Source organism: Convolutriloba macropyga, chromosome 7 (assembly GCF_964194025.1).
Source record: "Convolutriloba macropyga chromosome 7, txConMacr16.3, whole genome shotgun sequence".
NCBI classification, from domain to species: domain Eukaryota; kingdom Metazoa; phylum Xenacoelomorpha; order Acoela; family Convolutidae; genus Convolutriloba; species Convolutriloba macropyga.
The window spans coordinates 47651974-47673127 of record NC_134474.1 but is presented as its reverse complement, the minus strand read 5'-3'; the positions used below and the strand labels follow the sequence as shown (position 1 = coordinate 47673127).

Here is a 21154-nt window from a genome sequence, read left to right as displayed (position 1 = left end):
CCAAAAAGTAAAAATCTGCAAATTTTTTGTGCGGAATGTGATGAAGTCATATCTGTTTGTTTGGTAAACATATTCAGAAAAAAAGTCTCTACGGTGAGCAGCAATGTTGGTTTTTGTGTTTACAGGCTGTCTAGCTGGCAAAATAAAAATTCTTTGTAGGATTGGTTGAAATACAACTGGAAATCCTATTTGTACTACCACAACAAAAAGTCGGTATATACCTTTTGTTTTGAAGTCACCCATTTGTGTCTCGTTTGCCCGGTAAACAAGGTTTTTTACTGTAATCTAATTTAAAAACGATCAAAAAGCATTGATAAAACATCTGTGATGAATTTTGCTATTCATTTGACTTTTTGAGAAAAGCTGCAGTTTTTGTGCTTTTCTAGAGGATAACAAATGATACAAAGCAAAAAGATCGACGCGATAAATGATTCATGACAACAATTTACCAAAGGACAAGTTAATTGACGGTTAGAAAGTTCAATCAGTTGGTAAAACTTGATTGTCAGTAGTATTGAACAGATCAATTGATGCTTTGTACATAATATTTCTCTTGATCAACACAGTTCCGCAGTATATGTGTATCGTTTTGCATCTTGACGCCACACAAAATGGCATGAAAAACTTTTGTCAGATACCTAGTTTGCGATGAGTGCAAGTTCCTGCTCCAATTTACATTTTTGATGACACCAGGTGGAATTGATCCACATTACCCCCAAAAGCAAAAATCAGCAGCTTTCTTGTGCGGAAAGTCATGACGTCATATTTGTTTGTAGGTAAGTATATTAAGAAAAAAAGTCTTTACATTGATCAAAAATTTTGGTTTTTGTGTTATATGGCTGTCTAGGTTGCAAAACATAAATTCTTTGTATGGTTGGTTGAAATAACACTGGAAATCCTATTTGCACTACCACAACAAAAGGTCAGTATATATCTTTTAATTTGAAGTCGCCCATTTGTGTCCCGGGTGCACGGCAACCATTGTTTACTACGGTAATCTATATTTGAAACCGTTATAAAGCATTGTTAACACATCTGTGATGAATTTAGCTATTCAATTGACTTTTTGTGAAAAGCTGCAGTTTTTTTTTTGCTTTTTTATAGGATAACAAATGATACAAAATTAAAAGATTGACGCAATAACTGATTCATGACAACAGACTACCGAAGAATAAATTTTTGATGGTTAGAAAGTTCAATAAGTTGGGAGAACTTGATTCTCAGCAGTATTGAACAGATCAAAAAATGCTTTGTACAAAATATTTCTTTTGATAGACACAGTTCCGCATTATGGGTGTATATTTGTGTATCTTGGCGCCCGACAAATTGGCATGGAAAACTTTGATAAAAAGCTAGTTTGCGACGGGTACAAACTCTTACTTCAACTAACATTTTTGATGGCACCAGATGGAATTGATCCAAATTACCCCCAAAAGACAAAATCTGCAGCTTTCTTGTGCGGAAACTCATGAAATCATATCTGTTTATTTGGTGTGTATATTAAAAAAATAGTCTTCACGGTGACCAAAATTGTTGGTTTTGGTGTTTACAGGCTGTCTAGATAGCAAAATAAAAATTCCTTGTATGGTTGGTTGAAATACAACTGGAAATCCTATTTGTACTACCACAACAAAAAGTCGGTATATACCTTATGGTTTGAAGTCACCCATTTTTGTCTCGGGTGCCCGGTAAACATTGTTTTTACTGTAATCTATTTTAAAACACATCATAAAGCATTGATAGAACATCTTTGATGAATTTTGCTATTCAATTGACTTTTTGAGAAAAGCTGCAGTTTTTGTGCTTTTCTAGAGGATAACAAATGATACAAAGCAAAAAGATCGACTCGATAAATGATTCATGACAACAAATTACCAAAGGACAAGTTAATTGACGGTTAGACAGTTCAATCAGTTGGTAAAACTTGATTGTCAGTAGTATTGAACAGATCAAATGATGCTTTGTACATAATATTTCTTTTGATCAACACAGTTCCGCAGTATATGTGTATCGTTTTGCATCTTGACGCCACACAAAATGGCATGAAAAACTTTTGTCAGATACCTAGTTTGCGATGAGTACAAGTTCCTGCTCCAATTTACATTTTTGATGACACCAGTTGGAATTGATCCACATTACCCCCAAAAGCAAAAATCTGCAGCTTTCTTGTGCGGAAAGTCATGACGTCATATCTATTTGTAGGTAAGTATATTAGGAAAAATAGTCTTTACGTTGATCAAAAATGTTGGTTTTTGTGTTATATGGCTGTCTAGGTAGCAAAATATAAATTCTTTGTATGGTTGGTTGAAAAACAACTGGAAATCCTATTTGTACTACCACAACAAAAGCTCAGTATATATCTTTTAATTTGAAGTCGCCCATTTGTGTCTCGGGTGCACGGCAAACATTGTTTACTACGGTAATCTATATTTGAAACCGTTATAAAGCATTGTTAACACATCTGTGATGAATTTAGCTATTCAATTGACTTTTTGTGAAAAGCTGCAGTTTTTTTGCTTTTTTAGAGGATAACAAATGATACAAAGCAAAAAGATCGACTCGATAAAAGATTCATGACAACAAATTACCAAAGGACAAGTTAATTGACGCTTAGAAAATTCAATCAGTTGGTAAAACTTGATTGTCAGTAGTATTGAACAGATCAAAAAATGCTTTGTACAAAATATTTATTTTGATCGACACAGTTCCGCAGTATGTGTGCATCATTGTGTACATTGACGCCCTACAAATTGGCATGGAATTTTTTTTCAGAAATTTAGTTTGCGATGAGTTGAAATTCTTACATCAACTAACATTTTTGATGGCACCAGATGGAATTGATCCACATTACCCCAAAAAGCAAAAATCTGCAGCTTTTTTGTGCGGATTGTGATGATGTCACATCTGTTTGTCTGGTAAGCATATTAAGAAAAATAGTCTCTACGGTGAGCAACAATGTTGGTTTTTGTGTTTACAGGCTGTATAGCTGGCAAAATAAAAATCCTTTGTATGGTTGGTTGAAATACAACTGGAAATCCTATTTGTACTACCACAACAAAAGCTCAGTATATATCTTTTAATTTGAAGTCGCCCATTTGTGTCTCGGGTGCACGGCAAACATTGTTTACTACGGTAGTCTATATTTGAAACCGTTATAAAGCATTGTTAACACATCTGTGATGAATTTAGCTATTCAATTGACTTTTTGTGAAAAGCTGCAGTTTTTTTGCTTTTTTAGAGGATAACAAATGATACAAAGCAAAAAGATCGACTCGATAAAAGATTCATGACAACAAATTACCAAAGGACAAGTTAATTGACGCTTAGATAGTTCAATCAGTTGGTAAAACTTGATTGTCAGTAGTATTGAACAGGTCAAAAAATGCTTTGTACAAAATATTTCTTTTGATCGACACAGTTCCGCAGTATGTGTGCATCATTGTGTACATTGACGCCCCACAAATTGGCATGGAATTTTTTTTCAGAAAATTAGTTTGCGATGAGTTGAAATTCTTACATCAACTAACATTTTTGATGGCACCAGATGGAATTGATCCACATTACCCCAAAAAGCAAAAATCTGCAGCTTTTTTGTGCGGATTGTGATGATGTCACATCTGTTTGTCTGGTAAGCATATTAAGAAAAATAGTCTCTACGGTGAGCAACAATGTTGGTTTTTGTGTTTACAGGCTGTCTAGCTGGCAAAATAAAAATTCTTTGTATGGTTGGTTGAAATACAACTGGAAATCCTATTTGTACTACCACAACAATAAGTCGGTATATTTCTTTTATTTTGAAGTCACCCATTTGTGTCTAGGGTGGAAAACACAGACTTTTTTGGATGCTTTAACCAAAAAAGATGAAACGCGTGTCTGGTAAGGGTCTTGTAAGTGTCTTACAAGATAACCGTTGCAATCTTGCCTCTTAGCAGATAACCGTTATTTGCAAGACTCTTACAAGATCTTACCAGATAACCGTTTTTCGCAAGAATCTTGCAAGATCTTAGCAGATAACCGTCCCAGTTCGTCTAGGGCGTCTTAGTTATGATCAAAAAATTTTCTGTGACCGAAGTGCCCTCGAAATGACACTTCTGATAAGACTCAATTTTGCTTTAAAACCAGACCAAATTGGGCCTGAATCAACCTCTGGTTAGACTCAAGTACATCGTCATTGTTTTTGATCAAACCCATTTGCAGTCAATAGTGGTGTCTGATCTGCCTAGATGCGCTCAAATATTTCTGACCAGAGTGTAACGTTAAATGTCAGCAAGTCTCGGAAGGTTTTTGATAGTGTTGGATGCGTTGAACGTGTCGATGGAAGATGTCCTAAAAACTATGACACTCTTGAACGCGGTGAGGCCTTACTTAATCACCATCGCATTCAGTTTATAGCTTTTGTTACTTTCCTAATTTAAAGGTCACGCGGCTATTACGTCACAGCGGGACCTGTTCAATCAAAGATGAGACACGTGAACAAACATTTTGTCAGTCATGCGGGCAAACAACCCCAATTCTAGTCTCCAATCAATAATCAGATTAAAAGCGATTTTATTACCTTTTGAGGTTAATTCGAACACAAAGCAAGCGGATATTTTGGACGAGAAAAAAGACTTAGCGCACGATACATGAAAGCTACGGCTAGGAATGTTTTTCTAGGCAAGACAGACTGAATTTTAGAGAAATCCGTTATTAGGCTACGGCTCCAATTCAAAGGTCACACCAATTCCATTCCTTCTGGTTGTAAAGATGGGTAAATATTTATTTAACTACTCGAATTTCTTGCGATCAATTGTCTCTGCAGTTTAATTGAAGACGGTGGAAACTTTGTTAAGTAAACTGCTTCCGTTTATTCGGCCTAATTTGGAAAATTCCAGTTAAATTTTATGGGTAGTAGTTAAGCAGAATGTAGTGCATTATAGCCTGGTCAGTTTCATTGTTTATATTCAGTTTGATAAGCATAGTTTCATTGTTGAATTGTTGTTACGATTCAAACATAAAAAGTGAGATTGCCGATAAACTTTTGTAAACAATTTGACCTCTTATCATCCAAATAATGCAGCCAATACTGATCCCTAGTCATTTCTCAAATTATTAATTTTTCTAGAGTTCTCTTCTCAAAGTTCTGACGATTTGTAAAACTCAGCCAGTACCGATATCTTGTATTGTATATATTTTGATCTCAAATAGCGATTTTTGTTTCAGGTTAAGATTACCATCTCATCGTTAAAATATTACGAAACATTTGGCCGAAAATTACTACACCAGTCTGCGAAAAACAAACTAACCAAAGATAGAGAAAAAGTAGACGATATTAACCTGATCAAAACAATCGATATTATTTATCTATATCATCATTGTCTCCAGCAATAGGAAACCAAGTATTTTATGCCAAAACTCTTACCATTAAATCGAAAAAAACCGATCACCTATAAAATATTCAATAAGAACTTTTAGCAGTAAAACTGCTTTAAAAATGTTTTAACCGAGTTTTTGCTCGATCAGCACAGGAAAGCACCCGTTAATAGACAAATAGGAGCTTCAAATCCTATTTTGACATATGAGAACGAGCAGGCACAATTTTAAGATGATTATATTAATAACAATACTTATTATTTTATTTAACATTTTAAAGCATGTAGATATCTAACATTAGGGTTATAATCAGACTAATTTACATGTTAAAAAATAAATATTCTGGGAAAAATTCCGGAAAATTTTTGAAATTTTAAGAACTAAAGCGGTGTTCAAAATGGGAGCTAAATAATTGTGTAAGCTGAGCTGGGATTAACCTAGATGTTAATATGCGATTTAATGAAACTTCGGTTAAATGGGTGCCAATTGTGGGCATGAAGGGCTTGTGGGTCAAAAGACTGGATGAAGTCCAGAAATAAGACAGCTGAATAGACCTCCATGTTGTATTTGTCATCTCTGCTTAATGTTACCTACCTACCAATTCCACAGTTACAAATTCCCTAATCCCTTATAGTAGTGCTGGTTGCCGCCACCACCGCCGCCTTTTGCACAAAAAACCAGGCGGAAAAGCAAGCTAGCTATAGTTGCTTGTTTTTGCATTCTAGCACGTCGTAACATGTAACAAGATGAGACCTTTAGGGTTTAAAATGAATCCCCCCCCCCCCCCCCCCTACTCACTTTTGTTCAGAGCGAGCGACGCGTGTGTGATGTTTTACTTCAACTCATGAACATTGATTAGGAATGCCTTTCACTATTGCAAAGAGCTCTTTTTCCTATCATTTCAAACATCAATAATTTCATTATTTTCCAAAAAAAGTGCTTCCTAATTTAAGAGACAAAATTTGAATTATAATGACCGGCAATTTCGGAACATCAAAAAGTTTGATCGGAAATTTTGGATGTAAATTATTGGGACTTTTATTACTCAGGATTTCTTAACTTCTTATTAAATATACAAATGTCATTATATAACACAAATAGCCAATATTTACATCATATAGTAGACAAGACAATGTCTTTGATCGGAAAATGAGCGTTATCTGGCATCAAACATTCATCAGAAAATGCAAAATAATTCAAATTTTCAATATCGATTGTTCAATAAAAACTTCATCATTTCCGCTTTATTCAATTAGCGATTTCATTCAAATCAATTTATGAAATATCTTACAAATTTCACCACCTGCTGCTGAAATAATTCACTTGAGAAACAACTGAAAATTGAGTTCATTTCTTCGTTTGGCCAAAATGAACTCGAATCAGCTAGTCAATATAGTGACATTTAATTTCGTGACAATTCTTTTCAAGTTGACAACTCAGGACATTTTAGAAGTGGTCGAAAGTAACATTACAGATTTCGGAGAATTTGAAGCAATCCCTCACGATTTTCACAGCAAAAGTTTTATGTCAAATTCAACTATGGAAAACACGGCTAATTTTGAACTCGAAAGAAACTCGACAACAACTGAAAAAGCTAACAGGTAGGTTCATATAATCAAATGGTTATCTCTAGATAAACAAATTCAATCGCCAAACAGTACCGACGCTGTTCGCTATATATTTTCCCCAAAGTCGCACGGGGATGGTTATCTTGTAAGACAATTTTGCTCCGCTCTTCTAATGTTTTATATATCATCTTACAACAGTTCTGTGAGCCTTAGCGGATGAACGTTATTCTTGTAAAATTTGTATACAAGCAAATCTTTTGGTGTGGCTATAGAAGAGTCTCGGGTGGTATAGAGCCCACTCAGTTTCCTAAAATTCCCTCAAAGAGATATTATAAAACACACTCAGTTTCCTTATTGTTCCGACCCCCACTTTAGTGGGGAGGAGGAACTATATACTCAACTGGGTTTTTTTGTTCAGTCAATTTTGGCCGATCGATATATTCATCGTAGAGAAATGTGAGTGGTACCATTGAAAAGCCCGTCCAGCGTAGAATACGGGATTGAAAAGATTTTCTTTTTTTACAGGTATTTATCGAGGTTTAGAGTTTTGTGAACATTCGACTGTTTTTGTTCACATTTTCAGTATTTTTTGCTAAAATTTGGCACAATTGCGCTAATATTTTTGAAAATAAGTTAAAATTTTTAACGGCAGAGTGTTGGTGTTACCGTTAGAGATAGTAGAACGTTGCTGAATTGTTTGATTGATGTTTTTTTTGGCTAAAATTTTTGATAAAATTTTCAAAATTCAAACTTTTTTCATCAAAAATGGCTTAAAATATGCTTTTTTGGTCCATTTTGCAAAAGTTTGCCAGACTTAGTGACCTAGAAACCTTAAAACAGACTCTTTAATCTTAAGAGGAGCGCTAGTTGCAGTTAGGCGCCGTATGAAAATATTCTGGAATAAAATGTTGCTGTTTTTTTTAATATTTGAAGAATTCCACGCAACAATTGATCTAATTCGCAAACACTTGGAACACATGGTCGGTTTGCTGGGCGCGCGACAAAATCAGGGAGAGGTTCAACAATATAGTGGATTCTTAGAATCAGAGACTTTTGATTTTTATTTTGATGCTGCCTTTTTTCAAAATTTTTTGCTTTTGTTCTTTTAATGTTAGTTACTGTGAATAATTTTTATTCCTGGCTCCGTTAATGACAACTCCAATTTACGTAAATTTTAGGCCAAATGCAGATACGGTTTGTTTTTAGAGAATCAAAGGGTTTTTATGGCTTTGAGGAGTTTTAGTAAAATTTAACTAAATTCTCGTCTTTTGACTTCAATTGTTATTCTTTTGGCAGCGTGATTTTTAAGTTTAACCACTCAAAGATCTAAAAGTCTTCCCCAAGAGGTGCAAGTGAACTTTTTCTATACATTCGGTTGTTACCTAATGTCTCCTATGTTATTGAATGTATTTGTTCTAAGGAAACTTCTGTAATTTTTTGAAATTGTCAATTTTTTCATATTACTTTAGTGAACATTTCGTTTATTCTCAGTATGTAGAGATCAATCTTTCCTCTGTAAAATATACAAACTAATTTTGTGGGCGATCCTTTTAACAGAAGTTTTTTGTTTTTGGTACTACGAGTTTTTTTATACAAAGTTTTCTGATTTTTGTGCATAATTTCCCATTTATGCTGTTGTTTTTGTTTCTTTTGTAAATTGTAACATTATTTAACAATCTAACTGAAAACAAAACTTTAAAACAATTAAAATTGAACATATATTTTGTTTCCATAACGTATGGTTTGAAGGGCTGCGACACCGTTCTCTTGCAGAGTTTTCTATTTTTGCCCTTTATTTGTTGTTAATTTTTGTTGTCATATGCCAAATACTGTGTAATTAAAGTCTTCAGTGGCCAACTATAGATATACAATTGATAAATTAAAAAATGATATCGTTAAATAGATAATGGTTGTTTTGACTTTCGAATTAAATTTCTAAAAAAAAGATTAATAGTATTCTTCAATTTAACCTTTTTTGTTCTGGTTTGCGTTTATTTGTTTTATACAAGGTTGCATCATTTTCGTAATTTAGCCTCATTAATTAGAGCTCTTTTTAATGTTTTGTTGAATCAAACAATAATTTTTCAGTTGTTTAAACGTTTTAAATGATGTCTTCTGGGCTTAGACAATTTGTTTCAGAGGAATTTTGTGAAATTTTGATAGTTTTCAGATTTTGTGGTGGTTCCTTTTGTTGTGATCTTGTGATAGTCGTTTTAAAAAAAGACGTTATGATGGTCAAAGGAGACAAAAATGAAGATGTTATATTGTCGTGGTTAATCTCTTATATTTTTAATGGCTTCAAAACTGTGATTTCGTAAAGTTCTTTGTGAAACTTATTTGTTCAGCTTGTACTGATGTTGATTTATAGTCTTATGATTTGGTCTCATTAATAATAGTCGCAATTAATTTTCCGAATAGGTAGAATACGAACTGTCTACTTTTTTAGTCGAACGCATTTGTTGGCTATGAATTTTGAAAATACTTGTTTTTTAAAAAAAGAGGTAGATGTTTGAGATCTGCCAATTATATTTCTGTAAAATTGTAGCTATGCGTCTCTATTTACAATTCACATCATTTTTCTATTGAAATACAATTTGCTTTTCATAATGGGTTTATTTTCCTCAAATTGTCTCTCTTCTTGGAACAACCAATTTTCCTAAAACCAATTTTCGTGATTTTTGCATATTGCCCCTTTTTTTTAGGTTTTTGTTCTCTTTTCAAAGTATCACAATAATGGGCGTCATTTGATTTACAATCTTCGTTACTTCAAAAATTGCAAGCGAAGATTTTTTTGTTTTTCTTGATCAGCTTATCAGTTTTCGTGCATAATTTTTCGTGCAAATTTTTAGTTTTTACCTGTACTTGTCGTTTTTTTGTAGTCGTATGGCATATTCTGGATAATGGAAGGCCTCAATCGCTCTCTATTGTGGTATAAAAGACTCTCTCAATGGTTTTATTTGATGCGTAATGTTTCTAATCAGTTCGAATTTGATTCTTTTTTTTTAATAAAGCAATGTTTTAATAAACTTTGCCCCTTTTGCTCATTTCTTGACGACTTGTTGCCAAGTCCCATTGAGGAAAAGCCCCATATTTTGTTCCAAAAATGTGCCAGTTAATCTTTTGAGTATAAACTTTATCTGATGCCATTTTGATTTGGTTATTAGGGGTTTTCAAAAAATGGACAAGGAGTTTTTGTCGTAATTAATATTTGTAACTATTTGATTTTGTTTTGCCGTCTTTTCTGGTAGTCATATTATGGTAGCCAAAGGTCTCACAGGCCCTCTAGAGTAGATTGTTTTATTGTTTTAGTAGCTTGTTGAACGTTATGTTGATTTGTTAATTTTTTTTATCTCTTCCTCATTTGGTAGACAATTAAGTGAAAAATGTGGATGAGCGGGGTCGGAACTTAATGTGCGAACGCACATTACCGAGCCGCCTTGTTACCTAAAAGCCCATCAAAAGATTTCAATTCTTAAACATAGGATAAAAGTTAGCATTTGTTTGGCCGAATAAAAAAGATTTTTTTTCTCGAAAGTTTAACATAATGACAAACAGGACACAAATCGAGTCATAATATGGCGTAATGGCCTAGAGGTAAGGTATGTGATTTACAAGGCAAAGAATGTTAGTTCGATCCCCTGTCTCCGTGAAGCTGTCTGTGTGAGGATGGGCTCTTAGTTAACAATAGCTCCAGGTTTACCTTAGACTGACCAATGTTGGCTGCAATGCTGGTACCACGTGAAAGTTTCAGACGCAATAAAAGTGGCCATAGTCACCAACTAAAGAGCATTCTTGCTCACTAAATGAACAGTCTAAGAAGTGGGTAATAATAGGAAAATGAGAGCTGAGAACAGACTACTGTTTTTGCAGACTCAAAGCCTAATGCTGCCCCGCTGCGATTACGCAGAAACAAATTTATTTATTTATAATATGCGCAATTAAACTAGCACAAGAATAGAATTCCGTGTATAAACAGGTCAAAATCAATAAAATTTAATACACAGTTGATAATCGGATGCAAATCACACTATAATTTTCGTTAACGCAATATTTTAATACTTTTTCTCTGTTGCCTGTGCTTTGATAACTTAGAAATCGAGAGATACTTCCAAGTAAAACTTCGTATTAAAGCAAAAAGGAAAGATAAGGAAAATTCTTCTATATTTTATTGAATTTTCCAATTGTGTTGGCGGTCAGTTTAGCTTTCTCCAAAAATGAGCAAAGTAAACTCGCCTCCTTTTATTTTCAATGTTTATTCAACAAAATTGGGAATAAAATTTTGGATTTTTTCAGCCTCGACACACTTTTTGACAAAATTGATATGAACTATAAGCGCATCGTCTTATACGTTAAAACTGCAGAAAAAATCGTCCTGTTCTTTTGACTTTTCAATAAATATAATTTTTTATTTGCCTTCTAGATTTCATCAACTACTTCTTTTGCTTTCTTATGGGTTCCTCAAAATGAATTCAACAATTAAATCAACTTGTATGTGCATAAAAAGAATTCATTTCGTTAGCAAAATCACATTTGCGTGAATATATAATTATATATATATATATATATATATATATATATATATATATATATATATATATATATATATATATATATATATATTGTGTGTGTTTTTTTTCCGAAAAATTGCATTAAGATCAAGAAAGTAAGCACGTGCGAATAAATCTGACGCGCTCAAATTTTGGTGTATAGGTCGGTAGATTTCTCATTCTACAGTGTGCGCAATCTAGCGACAATTATAATTGACTCAAATCCTTTGATCTCGTCGCTCATTTCCACACGTTTGATGTCGGAGGCTTCCACTTATGCAGCATCAAAATCACTACTTTTTGCATTTTGTTTTGCAGATTCAAGTTCTTTAAGTTTGCTGAGTGGTTTCTATGAAATTAATGAATATATGCCGATCTTTCGTTATCGGATATTTTTGTTCATGCGCGCGTAATGCAAAGGACTGGTAAAAATCCGCAAGAATTACAATGATGCAATTTGGGGGATTAGTTGCTAATTTTTGCATTGCTTTTGTGGCTAGAAATCGTTGACGGAATTAGCGGTGAAGGAACGGCAATTTGGTTGGTGATATTCGCATTGTCGCTCATCTCGGCAAATGTTGCTGAAACGCGAAAAACCAACGAAATCTCTATTTAGTTTCGAGTGGTGTTCCATTGGCAGTTTTGATATTGGAAGTTTTTTTCAGAGAATTCGAAAAATTAAAAATGTTCTGTCAAATCCAGAAAAAGAAGTGAAGTACAGTTCAAAAGGCTCCACGAGTTTGTTTTCTGTAAATCATGTCATTTGAGTAATATTTGATTTAAGTGTGTCTTTTTGACTCTTGAAGAATTGAATTGTTGTATTTTTGTATTTTGTTTATTGCGGTACTTTTGTAAATTGTTCAATCCGAACAGGTATTTCTCAAAATTTTCTACTAATCCCTCCGTTTCTTTTTTTTGTATTCGAATTTTCTGCTCCACTTCCCCATTTTTCTGAGTCAATAATTGAAACGAAAATCAGGCATGGAAGCGATTGTCCCTTCTCGGTAGGGGACAAATGATGACCTTTTCAAAGAATTTCAAATACTTTTGAAGTTTAGAGAAAAAGCAGAAAAATCCAATTTGATGGTTATTAAATTAATATTGAAGCAAAATTAAGGTTATTAAAATTTTAGCAATGCGATGGCGACCAGCAATTTGACTGACGCAGAACAAAATAGTGTATCGACCATCCATGAACCATCAAATACGACAAATTTTACCAACATTATGGTTCAGACATCAACAATAACATTAAGCTCAGTTATAAATGGCCATACCACAACAGGCCTCCGTAAAAACAATCAAACTGTTCCTACCAGTGACCTGCAGGATATGAATGAACACATTGCAACAACAGAAGATCAATTTACTGCAAATGTCAGACAAATCACCGCAAATGCCCAAAATCATTATGACCAAATATCCACAACTTCTGGTTATCCTGTTATTGAAACTGAACCCGCTATTAAAACAACGACCCCAATTATAAGTCCCAATGAAATTGCGATTGTCCAAAAAGCGCCTGGATTGAAATCAACAACCGAAGGTACGACAAGTTTTCCCCCTGAAAGTGGTTTTGTTGCCCGAAGGACGCAGAACTCACTTAATGTTGACCAAATGCGCGTTTTTCATACAACTACAAGACCACTAAGTAGTACTTCCATTTTAGGTCAATTGTCGTCTGAAATCAATTCCGTTGATAGTACAGCCATACTCCGGGAACCCAATTATCATAAGAATACCAGTAAAGATATAGCTGAAGAAAACAAAGTCAAAAACACAGTTCGTGACCATTCAAATCGCCATTCGAATTCTCAAAATCACCCAAAAAGACAGCAATCTGCTAAAAACAACCAATTCAGAAGAAACTTGGAAAACCAACAACCCACGGAATCGCCGAAAACGGTCGACAAGTTAATCCAAACATCGTCAACATCAACGTCAACTCTAATGTTATCAGTACAGTCTGGTACGACTTCAATAAACGAAGGAATTTCATCAGCAGAAATGATTTCAAACGAGACGAAGAGCTCTCAATTGCAAACTGACTACATCGAGTATTTCGAAATAACCTTCAAAAGAGAAACAGGAAACGAATCGTTCAAAAACAAAACGGCGCCCAGAATTCTTGCTGTTTGCATTCTAGTATTTGGGCTGGGTTTTGCACTGGTGCTAGCTTTACTTCAGATGAAGACAAGCATTTCTGAAAAAAGAGATCGACGCAATTATAACGGGCTTCTGAAAAGGAAGGCAAACAGTAACTTTGAAGTGCGTATAAACCATAGTAATAACCGCGAGAGTATTCAAATGGCTTTGATTTCTTAAGTTGATAACATATGGAAGAATTTATTTTCTATTTTTGTAGCAGCAAAAGTGTTTGATTAATAATTTGATTAAATTCTTATATATCGTAACAGTTTTCGTGCATGTTTAGGTCCAGGTTTCCTTCTCTGATCAGAATCTGTAAAATGTTGCCCTCCGATCAGGCTGTATTAAGTCCTTGCCCTCTGACCTAGGTAGTACAAGACTTTGACCTCTAATCAGACCATATATTTCAGATGTTAATCTCTGATTTGACGGTGAGAAAAATTGGCCTGATTTCGACTGGTCTAATAAAAAACTCTACATTATGGTTAGATGATTCAATTGCCTTATTTGTATTCATTGTAATTGAAATTCAAATACTAAACTCAATTATAGAAAAAGAATGTTTAGCTTGTGTTTGTGATCAAAGGAGCTAAGATTAATCATCACAACCTGTTTAAGGGTAAAAAAGGAAAAGCAATGAAATGCATTAGTGTATTATACTAGCTAGTTAATTTTTCGTTTCTCAATACAATTTAGAAAACAGTGAACTTGGTTTCCATACAATATCGGCAATCTGTTCCATTTGTCCACGCTCAAACACTCGAACTAGGCCTTTCTTGCGATTAGTTTTTGTTCTCCCTATTTTGGTTAGGTAAGAGCAAAAAGTTGTGATTAGAGCTATTAACATTTCTTGAGTGGGTTTTCTGGATTGCCTAAACAACTGAAGATATCTCCAATTCTTCAGGCAAGAACTCAAAGATGAGTATTGGTGCCTTTAATAGATGCCTCTAAAAATTCCCTTGTCGTTTGATGAGATGAATGTTCCTCTAACCTAAATCAAGGAGACTTTCACGCGGGCGAACAGCAGCAGTACAGCTGAACCACGAATTGTAACCACCGTGGGTGACTCTGCCACCTTGTCAGAAGCAACAGAGAATCCTTCCGATTGACAGCTTCTGCTGATTGAAAAACGGCTATCTGTTTCAATATTTCTCATTGAAAATTGAATGCAAACCACCTAGCCCTTCCACCACCAATGCCATGATGAGCAAAAAACCTTGCCGAGAACATTTTTGCCAATACACACTAAAATTTTGCTACTGAATTGTTTCAGTTGCGTAAGTCGGCAACGAAAGTCGGCGACGAGGAGTCGTCTTCGAAGTCCTGTCTTCTTTCAGATCTTGAACTTTTTTGAGATCCAAGTCCTGTTATATTTTCCTTTGAGTTAGTGATGAAGCCAAAAAAAATCAAGACTCACAAAAAGAGCTGCAAATTCAAGATTTTTTTTGGGAGACGGACTTGTGATTTTTTAATCAAGCTAATTGACGACAACAGCAATCCCACCAAAGCGGTCTTGAATTGTCTAGCCCCTCTTTTAGTGCAATTTTGTTTGTTTTGCTGTTACAACAAAATAGATTCAACTGTGTTACAAAAGATAGTAGGAAGAACAAAAAAACGAGTAACTTAGTGCAACTTTTTTGCAATCAAAAAGTAACAAAAAATAGGGCGTTATTTTTCCTTGGTATGCTAAAGAAACCAAAAGTTCTGCTTAGCAGTTCCATTTTAAATTTGATGTCAGTGCAGTAGTTCGCATGCAGTGCTTGTAGTCAAAGTTTTCGGCAAATGATGATCTGGCAAATGACGATTCTGCAACTGATAGCCCTTTGATTGGAAGTTCCCTCTATAATTAATGGCCCCCTTCTGCTGAATTTTCTCTATTTGCTACCAGATAATCACTTGATGTAGTTTTAGCTGACGTAGTGACAGTAGATGCTGCGGGTTCTTTTATTGATGTCTTCATTTTATTAATCTGTGTTCTTCATTCATTGCCAGTGTTTCAGTTGGGGCAGCAATTTTTTGTCTGAATTTTGGATAACACCGGATGCTCCTCAGATATTTTACTATTTCAAGGATTTCAAGAGCAATTTACCGAGGAGTATGACGTTTTGATCTATTACTCCGCGTAAATGATTTTGTCAATCGACTTGTCTCTTGTCTTCATTGCATTCTAGCCACGTCTTCTTCATCAGGAAGTGGCAAGAATTTAGCAGTTTTTTCATAAAAGAGCGATTTTCGATCAATTATGACAACTTTTGCAGAAGTGATCTGGCTCTACTTCTCCGCTTTTAACCACCATGCAAACGTATTTGACTATATATTTTTATTGAAATGTTCCATCTTTAAATTGGCGCAAAAGAATTTTTTTAAAAGATAGCCCTCCTACTTCGTTTTTGTTGAGAGAATACCTCAAATTTTTTTTTCATTAATTGGTTTGCAGAAAATATATTTAATTTTACCGTTCTTGTTACTAGAAAAACTGATAGTTTTCATCCACACAAAAAATCTGTTTTTGTTCTTCAATTTGCAAGAAAAAATTACAAGGTTAATGCTAGGAAATACTGGAATCGCATCATGACCTAGTTATAGGGCGATCGATAGTAATCAGACAAAAGACCTTCAAGTTAATACTTAATCAATCAAACTACCCTTATTACTGATGATTTTATTCCAAGAAACTTATTGCAATTGATGTAATGTTAGTGACGTTCTAAAGTGAATTGAAAAAAAGTAAAAAAAAAAAAGGAAGTGAAACAAGTTTGTTGCAAACAAACAGACAAAACTTTTTCAAATTTTTTGGTAGCTAAGGAGTTTACTCAAATCATAATAATATTCCTGAGTTTTTCGTTTTTGTCGCCTAAATGACTTTTTTTCAAGAACAAGGAGGCTCGGTAATGTGCGTACGCACATAATGTTCTGACCGCGCTCATTCACATTCTTGACTTGATTGGCAACCAAATTATGAAGAGATCAAAAACATACATATCGCTCAATAAACAACCAATGCAATGCACAAAATGCCACGCTAGAGGTCCCATGAAAGTTTTTGATAATAGAACTACTAAATAGGACCTAAAAAATCAAAAACAAACTAACAAAATCAAACTCGCATCAGATAAAACCTAAACAAAACAGTTTAACCTATCCTTCATTAGAAAAGATATGGGACCAGTTCTCAGTGCGATTGGTTGACAGGTTGACAAGAAAAAAGGAAAAATAGCAAAGGGGTGCAAAGTTAAAAAACACGTATTTATTTTTGAAAACAATTAAGTTCACAGTTATTACTGTCATTAGATATCACCTGATACTACTGAAATTTTCATTTATACTTCCACAGGAAACAATTGAGACATGCCGTAATGCAATCTTCAATTGCTCAAAAATTTAAAGCGAATGGGACTCACGATTATTGTTATAAACCAAAAAAAAAGAACAAAAATCCTCCAAAAATGTGCAAATATATAAAATCTCAAACATTTTATGAAATCTCGTAGTAAAAGAAGTAACAAAGCCAAGAAAGAAAAGTTTGAAGTTAAAACCGTTATAAAGGTTAATTTATAGCTCAATGCAAATGGGTGTTGACCTGTGTTTAGAGGGATTGAACTACAATTTGACCGATAAACTTTTAAAAAATGGCGAGGCTCAAAAACCCAAATATCATTTGAAAACAAATATTTCCAATAGTCATAACAGATTTCAAATTTAATCAGAAAGCGATGGTTTAAGTTGCAACACCTCAAAAAGTCAAATGGACCTGTTAATAATGAGACCACGTCAGGAACCCAAAAAATAACAAATACAAAACAAACACACATGGAAGCCAACACTTCAAACGATTTTACGACATCAAACTGTTCAAGACACTATTCTCATAAGATGTTACCTGCAAGAACTGTAAATCATCTTTTTCTCCTCATCCTAACATCAATGAGTCCTCCCTATAAAAGGACAACGTAGACACGACAACAAAAAGAAAACCAAAAATTGAACAGTAAAGAAATCTTGAAAAACTTTTGGAAAAAATGGTCGACGCAATCAGTTACAACGTATAACAAAACGCGATAGAAGTGGTTGAATCATCAAAAGTAATTGAGTCGTCTAATTGGTGAGTTTGTGTTACATGGTGACCAAATTGCAAGCAAAGAGAGAAAGATAAAAAAACTTTAAAAAAAATTATTTGAAATTCATTAAAACAAGCAGCTATAAACGGAAATCTTCATCTAGGCGGAGTTATACGTCCTGGTGAAGCAATTGATACCTATCGTTATCAGGTATATGGCGTAAAACAACAAAAGCAAAAACTAAACTAGAAAAAACAACAAAAAACCCACAAAACTTTGCGAGATAACTTGGTCTTAGCCCAAAAAGCTTAAACTATGCAACAAAAATAAAAAACATATACAGATACGCATTTTTCCAAAGCTATACATTTTTCCTACTATGCTTTACTTCGATTAGATTTGCCAACAATGTGATAATTCGAGAAGGAAACAAAATTGACTCATAAAAAATCTTATATTTTCATTGGACATCTTTTTGTAAATTTTCTTTTTGTCTTTAATTGAGCCTTGATTTTAGATTCTTGTCAGTAAGTTACATTAAACACATTTTTAGGGCGGGAATGTTTTGAAAAAAAATGTCGCGCTCCATTTAAATCTAAAAAAAATTTCATCGTAGGGCTCCACCGTGAGATCAAGATCGGCCCAGATATTGCTGCGCGTCTAACAAAACAATCAATTGTTCAATTGATTGTTAAATAAGTCAGTTTTTAAACAAAATTTTTCAGTTTATCAAAATTCAATAAAGCTTTATTTGTAATTATCGAGTTTAAATTTGCAAAAAAACTCGCAAAATATTGATCCAGAAAACTCTTAAAGCCAGCGGGATTACATCTAGCCCTTTTTATGAGCTTGAGAAGAATTCGACCGCAGTTTTAAGGTGTCTACTTTCAGCGAATTTAAAGCAAGTGGGCTAATAAAAAGAAGCAAATGTAGTCCTATTTTTCTCGAAAAAAGTCTGATTTTTGAAAAATTTAGCATAAATTCTAGCCCAAAAATCTCGTATCGAACAACTCAGCAACCTTCTTTTATCTTTAGAGTTGAAAAATCATTAGTAAAGTTAACAATTTTTACATTTTTTAAAGTAAAATGGACAAAATTTGGTCAAAAATACTGAAAATGTGAATAAAAGCAGCAATTATTCACAAAACTTTAAACATCGATAACTCCCTATAAAAAGCGATAAATGAAAAAATCTTTTTAATTCCTGATTCTACGCTGGACTGGCTTTCTAATGATACCACTCACAACACTCTACGATGATTATACCGATCGGCCAAAATTGTTTGAACAAAAAAAACCCCATTTGAATATATAGTTCCTCCCTCCCCACTAAAGTGGGGGTCGGAACAAAAAATTTTTGTTTCCCGAATTTAAACGTTTATTTCCAAAAATGAGGCTTTAGCGCTGAAATTGTATTTGTTCAACGATGAAACACAGGCCAACTTTGCTACGCTCTCTGAAATACTTTATAAGTGATGTTCATTGCACTATAAAAAGCTTTGAAAGTTAGTAGAAATTTCTAGATGTCCCTTCCTGGACATTCACCCACACAAACACACACACATACACACACACGCGCACAAACTCACATACACCACCAACACACGCACAGATATATATATATATATATATATATATATATATATATCTCAAAAAGAAAATCAAAATTTCATTAAAAATTACAAAATCTCAGATTCGAAGCCATGAAAAACATGTGCCATTCATTGAAAACGTGTTTTTTGTTCATTAGTCGTCATTTTATTGTAAATCAGATTTATCATTAACCAAACATTGACATGAAAAGTGACCAGTCTCTAGGTGACCTAAAAAATATAAAAGTTTTTTAAAAAAACAGCTCTGAAATAGAATTTTTTTATAGTAAACTTCCCTACGAGACCAGAACTAGTCTTTTTTATCACATTTTGTGTTTTAGGAATAGAATACGAAATTGATTCCTTTTGTGGCATGAAATGTAATTTTGAATGAAAAATTTTTAAAGAAAAGATCATAATTTGAAGAAAAATTACGCAAAAAGGGAACGAAATCATGCCAAATATGACGTATTCACACAAAACTTCATTCTTCGATAACTCCTCGAAAAAAACTAACTTCAAAAAAATTTTTTTTCAAATACTAGAATGGACGAGCTTTTTATCGATAGGCCAAAATGGACTGAACATAAAAACCCATTTGAGTATATAGTTCCTTCCCCCACAAATGGGGTCGGAACAACAAACATCGGAATCTTGATCATATGGGGGAATAGTGGCAATCATTGAATCAACTTCTTAACTAATGATGTGCCCTGGTTCTTTTTGAGATACCTGCCGTCGAGTTCAATGAATAAAACCTGCAAGAATCATAACTTCCTATTCAATCACCAGGTTCTTCCAGGTTTTATTCATTGAACTCGACGGCAGGTATCTCAAATCCCTGATTGCTCAAAAATTCACCTTCGTTTTCCTGAAGAATGGGGGTTTTTTATACTAACCTTTGGAGGCAGGAGTAGTCGTACCTCACTGGACATTGCTCAGCTTAGGTACATTGGTCTGTGAGAATGTTTTTGCAAGTCTAGAATTATCTTGGTTCGTAATGTTTCCGCCAACCACTTAGGGATACTTGATGGTAACTAGGGTCAGGCAAATTTAACTGTGTACTCTTCATCAGTAAGAAGAGTTTAGTAAATGGTTCCCAGCTCATCCTTTCGCTCAGTAACAACAATATGCCAGTGATTTCATTTGAAATTAAAGTTATTGAGTGAGAAGTCAGTTTTGTCCAGAAGGAAGGTAAACAGCAATAACCAAACAGTTAAATAAGTAATTTTGTCTACTGCAAGTTTTTTTGTTTGTTTTTATAAACAATCGCAGCGAGCGATAAAAAACGTTTGATAACTTTTGAGAAAAAATAAAGATGACATCCAATTAGCACTCAAAGAACTCAAACAGTGGCATAACACTGTTTCGTGTTTATACCACTAAAACTAAAGACTACTTTCGTGGTAGTGTCAGAGAATATCAGTACCACTTTATTGCAATCTAATAGAATAACACTACTAATTAATTTTGTTCTAAGGGTGGCTTTTATAAATTTCTTAGAAAATTTATGTGATGATTTATGGTTTCGGGGATGCTTTGATCTTCATGAAAATATGTGTTTTTCATAGCTAAAATAGGAAAACAGTCAGTATAAGTCATTGTCTGGGAACCTGCAAACCAATAACTGTAAAAATTTACTTAGTTATCAGCTGTTCAAACCAGAAAATACTAGAAAAATTAGCTATTTAAAGTTTCTCATTTCAGATTGTTTGACCAAAGGGTGCCGTGATTGAAATGTACCGTTTCATTTTTAGCTCAATGAGTAGAACTAAGGTAGCTATTATATCGATTATTATTATGTTTAAATATATGTACATACATACATACATACATACATACATACATACACACAGACACACACACTCTCTCTCTCTCACACACACACA

At 34.0% G+C, this 21154-nt stretch overlaps 1 protein-coding gene across 3 annotated transcripts; it reads left to right on the top strand.

Moving 5' to 3' along the window:
* Positions 1 to 4962: 4962 nt before the first annotated feature.
* LOC142342331 (uncharacterized) lies at positions 4963 to 13881 on the top strand. Of its 3 annotated transcripts, XM_075393631.1 has the most exons (4): positions 4963 to 5301; positions 6609 to 6953; positions 12601 to 13013; positions 13137 to 13881. In XM_075393631.1, exons 2-4 carry the CDS (start codon positions 6721 to 6723, stop codon positions 13790 to 13792), a joined length of 1302 nt encoding a protein of 433 aa, XP_075249746.1. In that variant the 5' UTR covers positions 4963 to 5301; positions 6609 to 6720; the 3' UTR covers positions 13793 to 13881. The 3 variants fall into 3 exon arrangements, with proteins under 3 accessions (XP_075249746.1, XP_075249744.1, XP_075249745.1); XM_075393629.1 differs by having other exon boundaries at positions 12601 to 13881; XM_075393630.1 differs by having other exon boundaries at positions 5152 to 5202; positions 6402 to 6953; positions 12601 to 13881.
* The last annotated feature ends 7273 nt before the right edge of the window (positions 13882 to 21154 follow it).

Bases quoted from the DNA above. Each gene is read 5' to 3' on its own strand.
- LOC142342331 (XM_075393629.1), top strand. From the start codon at position 6,721: ATGAACTCGAATCAGCTAGTCAATATAGTGACATTTAATTTCGTGACA. The intron at 6,954-12,600 runs GTAGGTTCATAT...TTAAAATTTTAG, and splicing joins ACAACTGAAAAAGCTAACAG to CAATGCGATGGCGACCAGCA.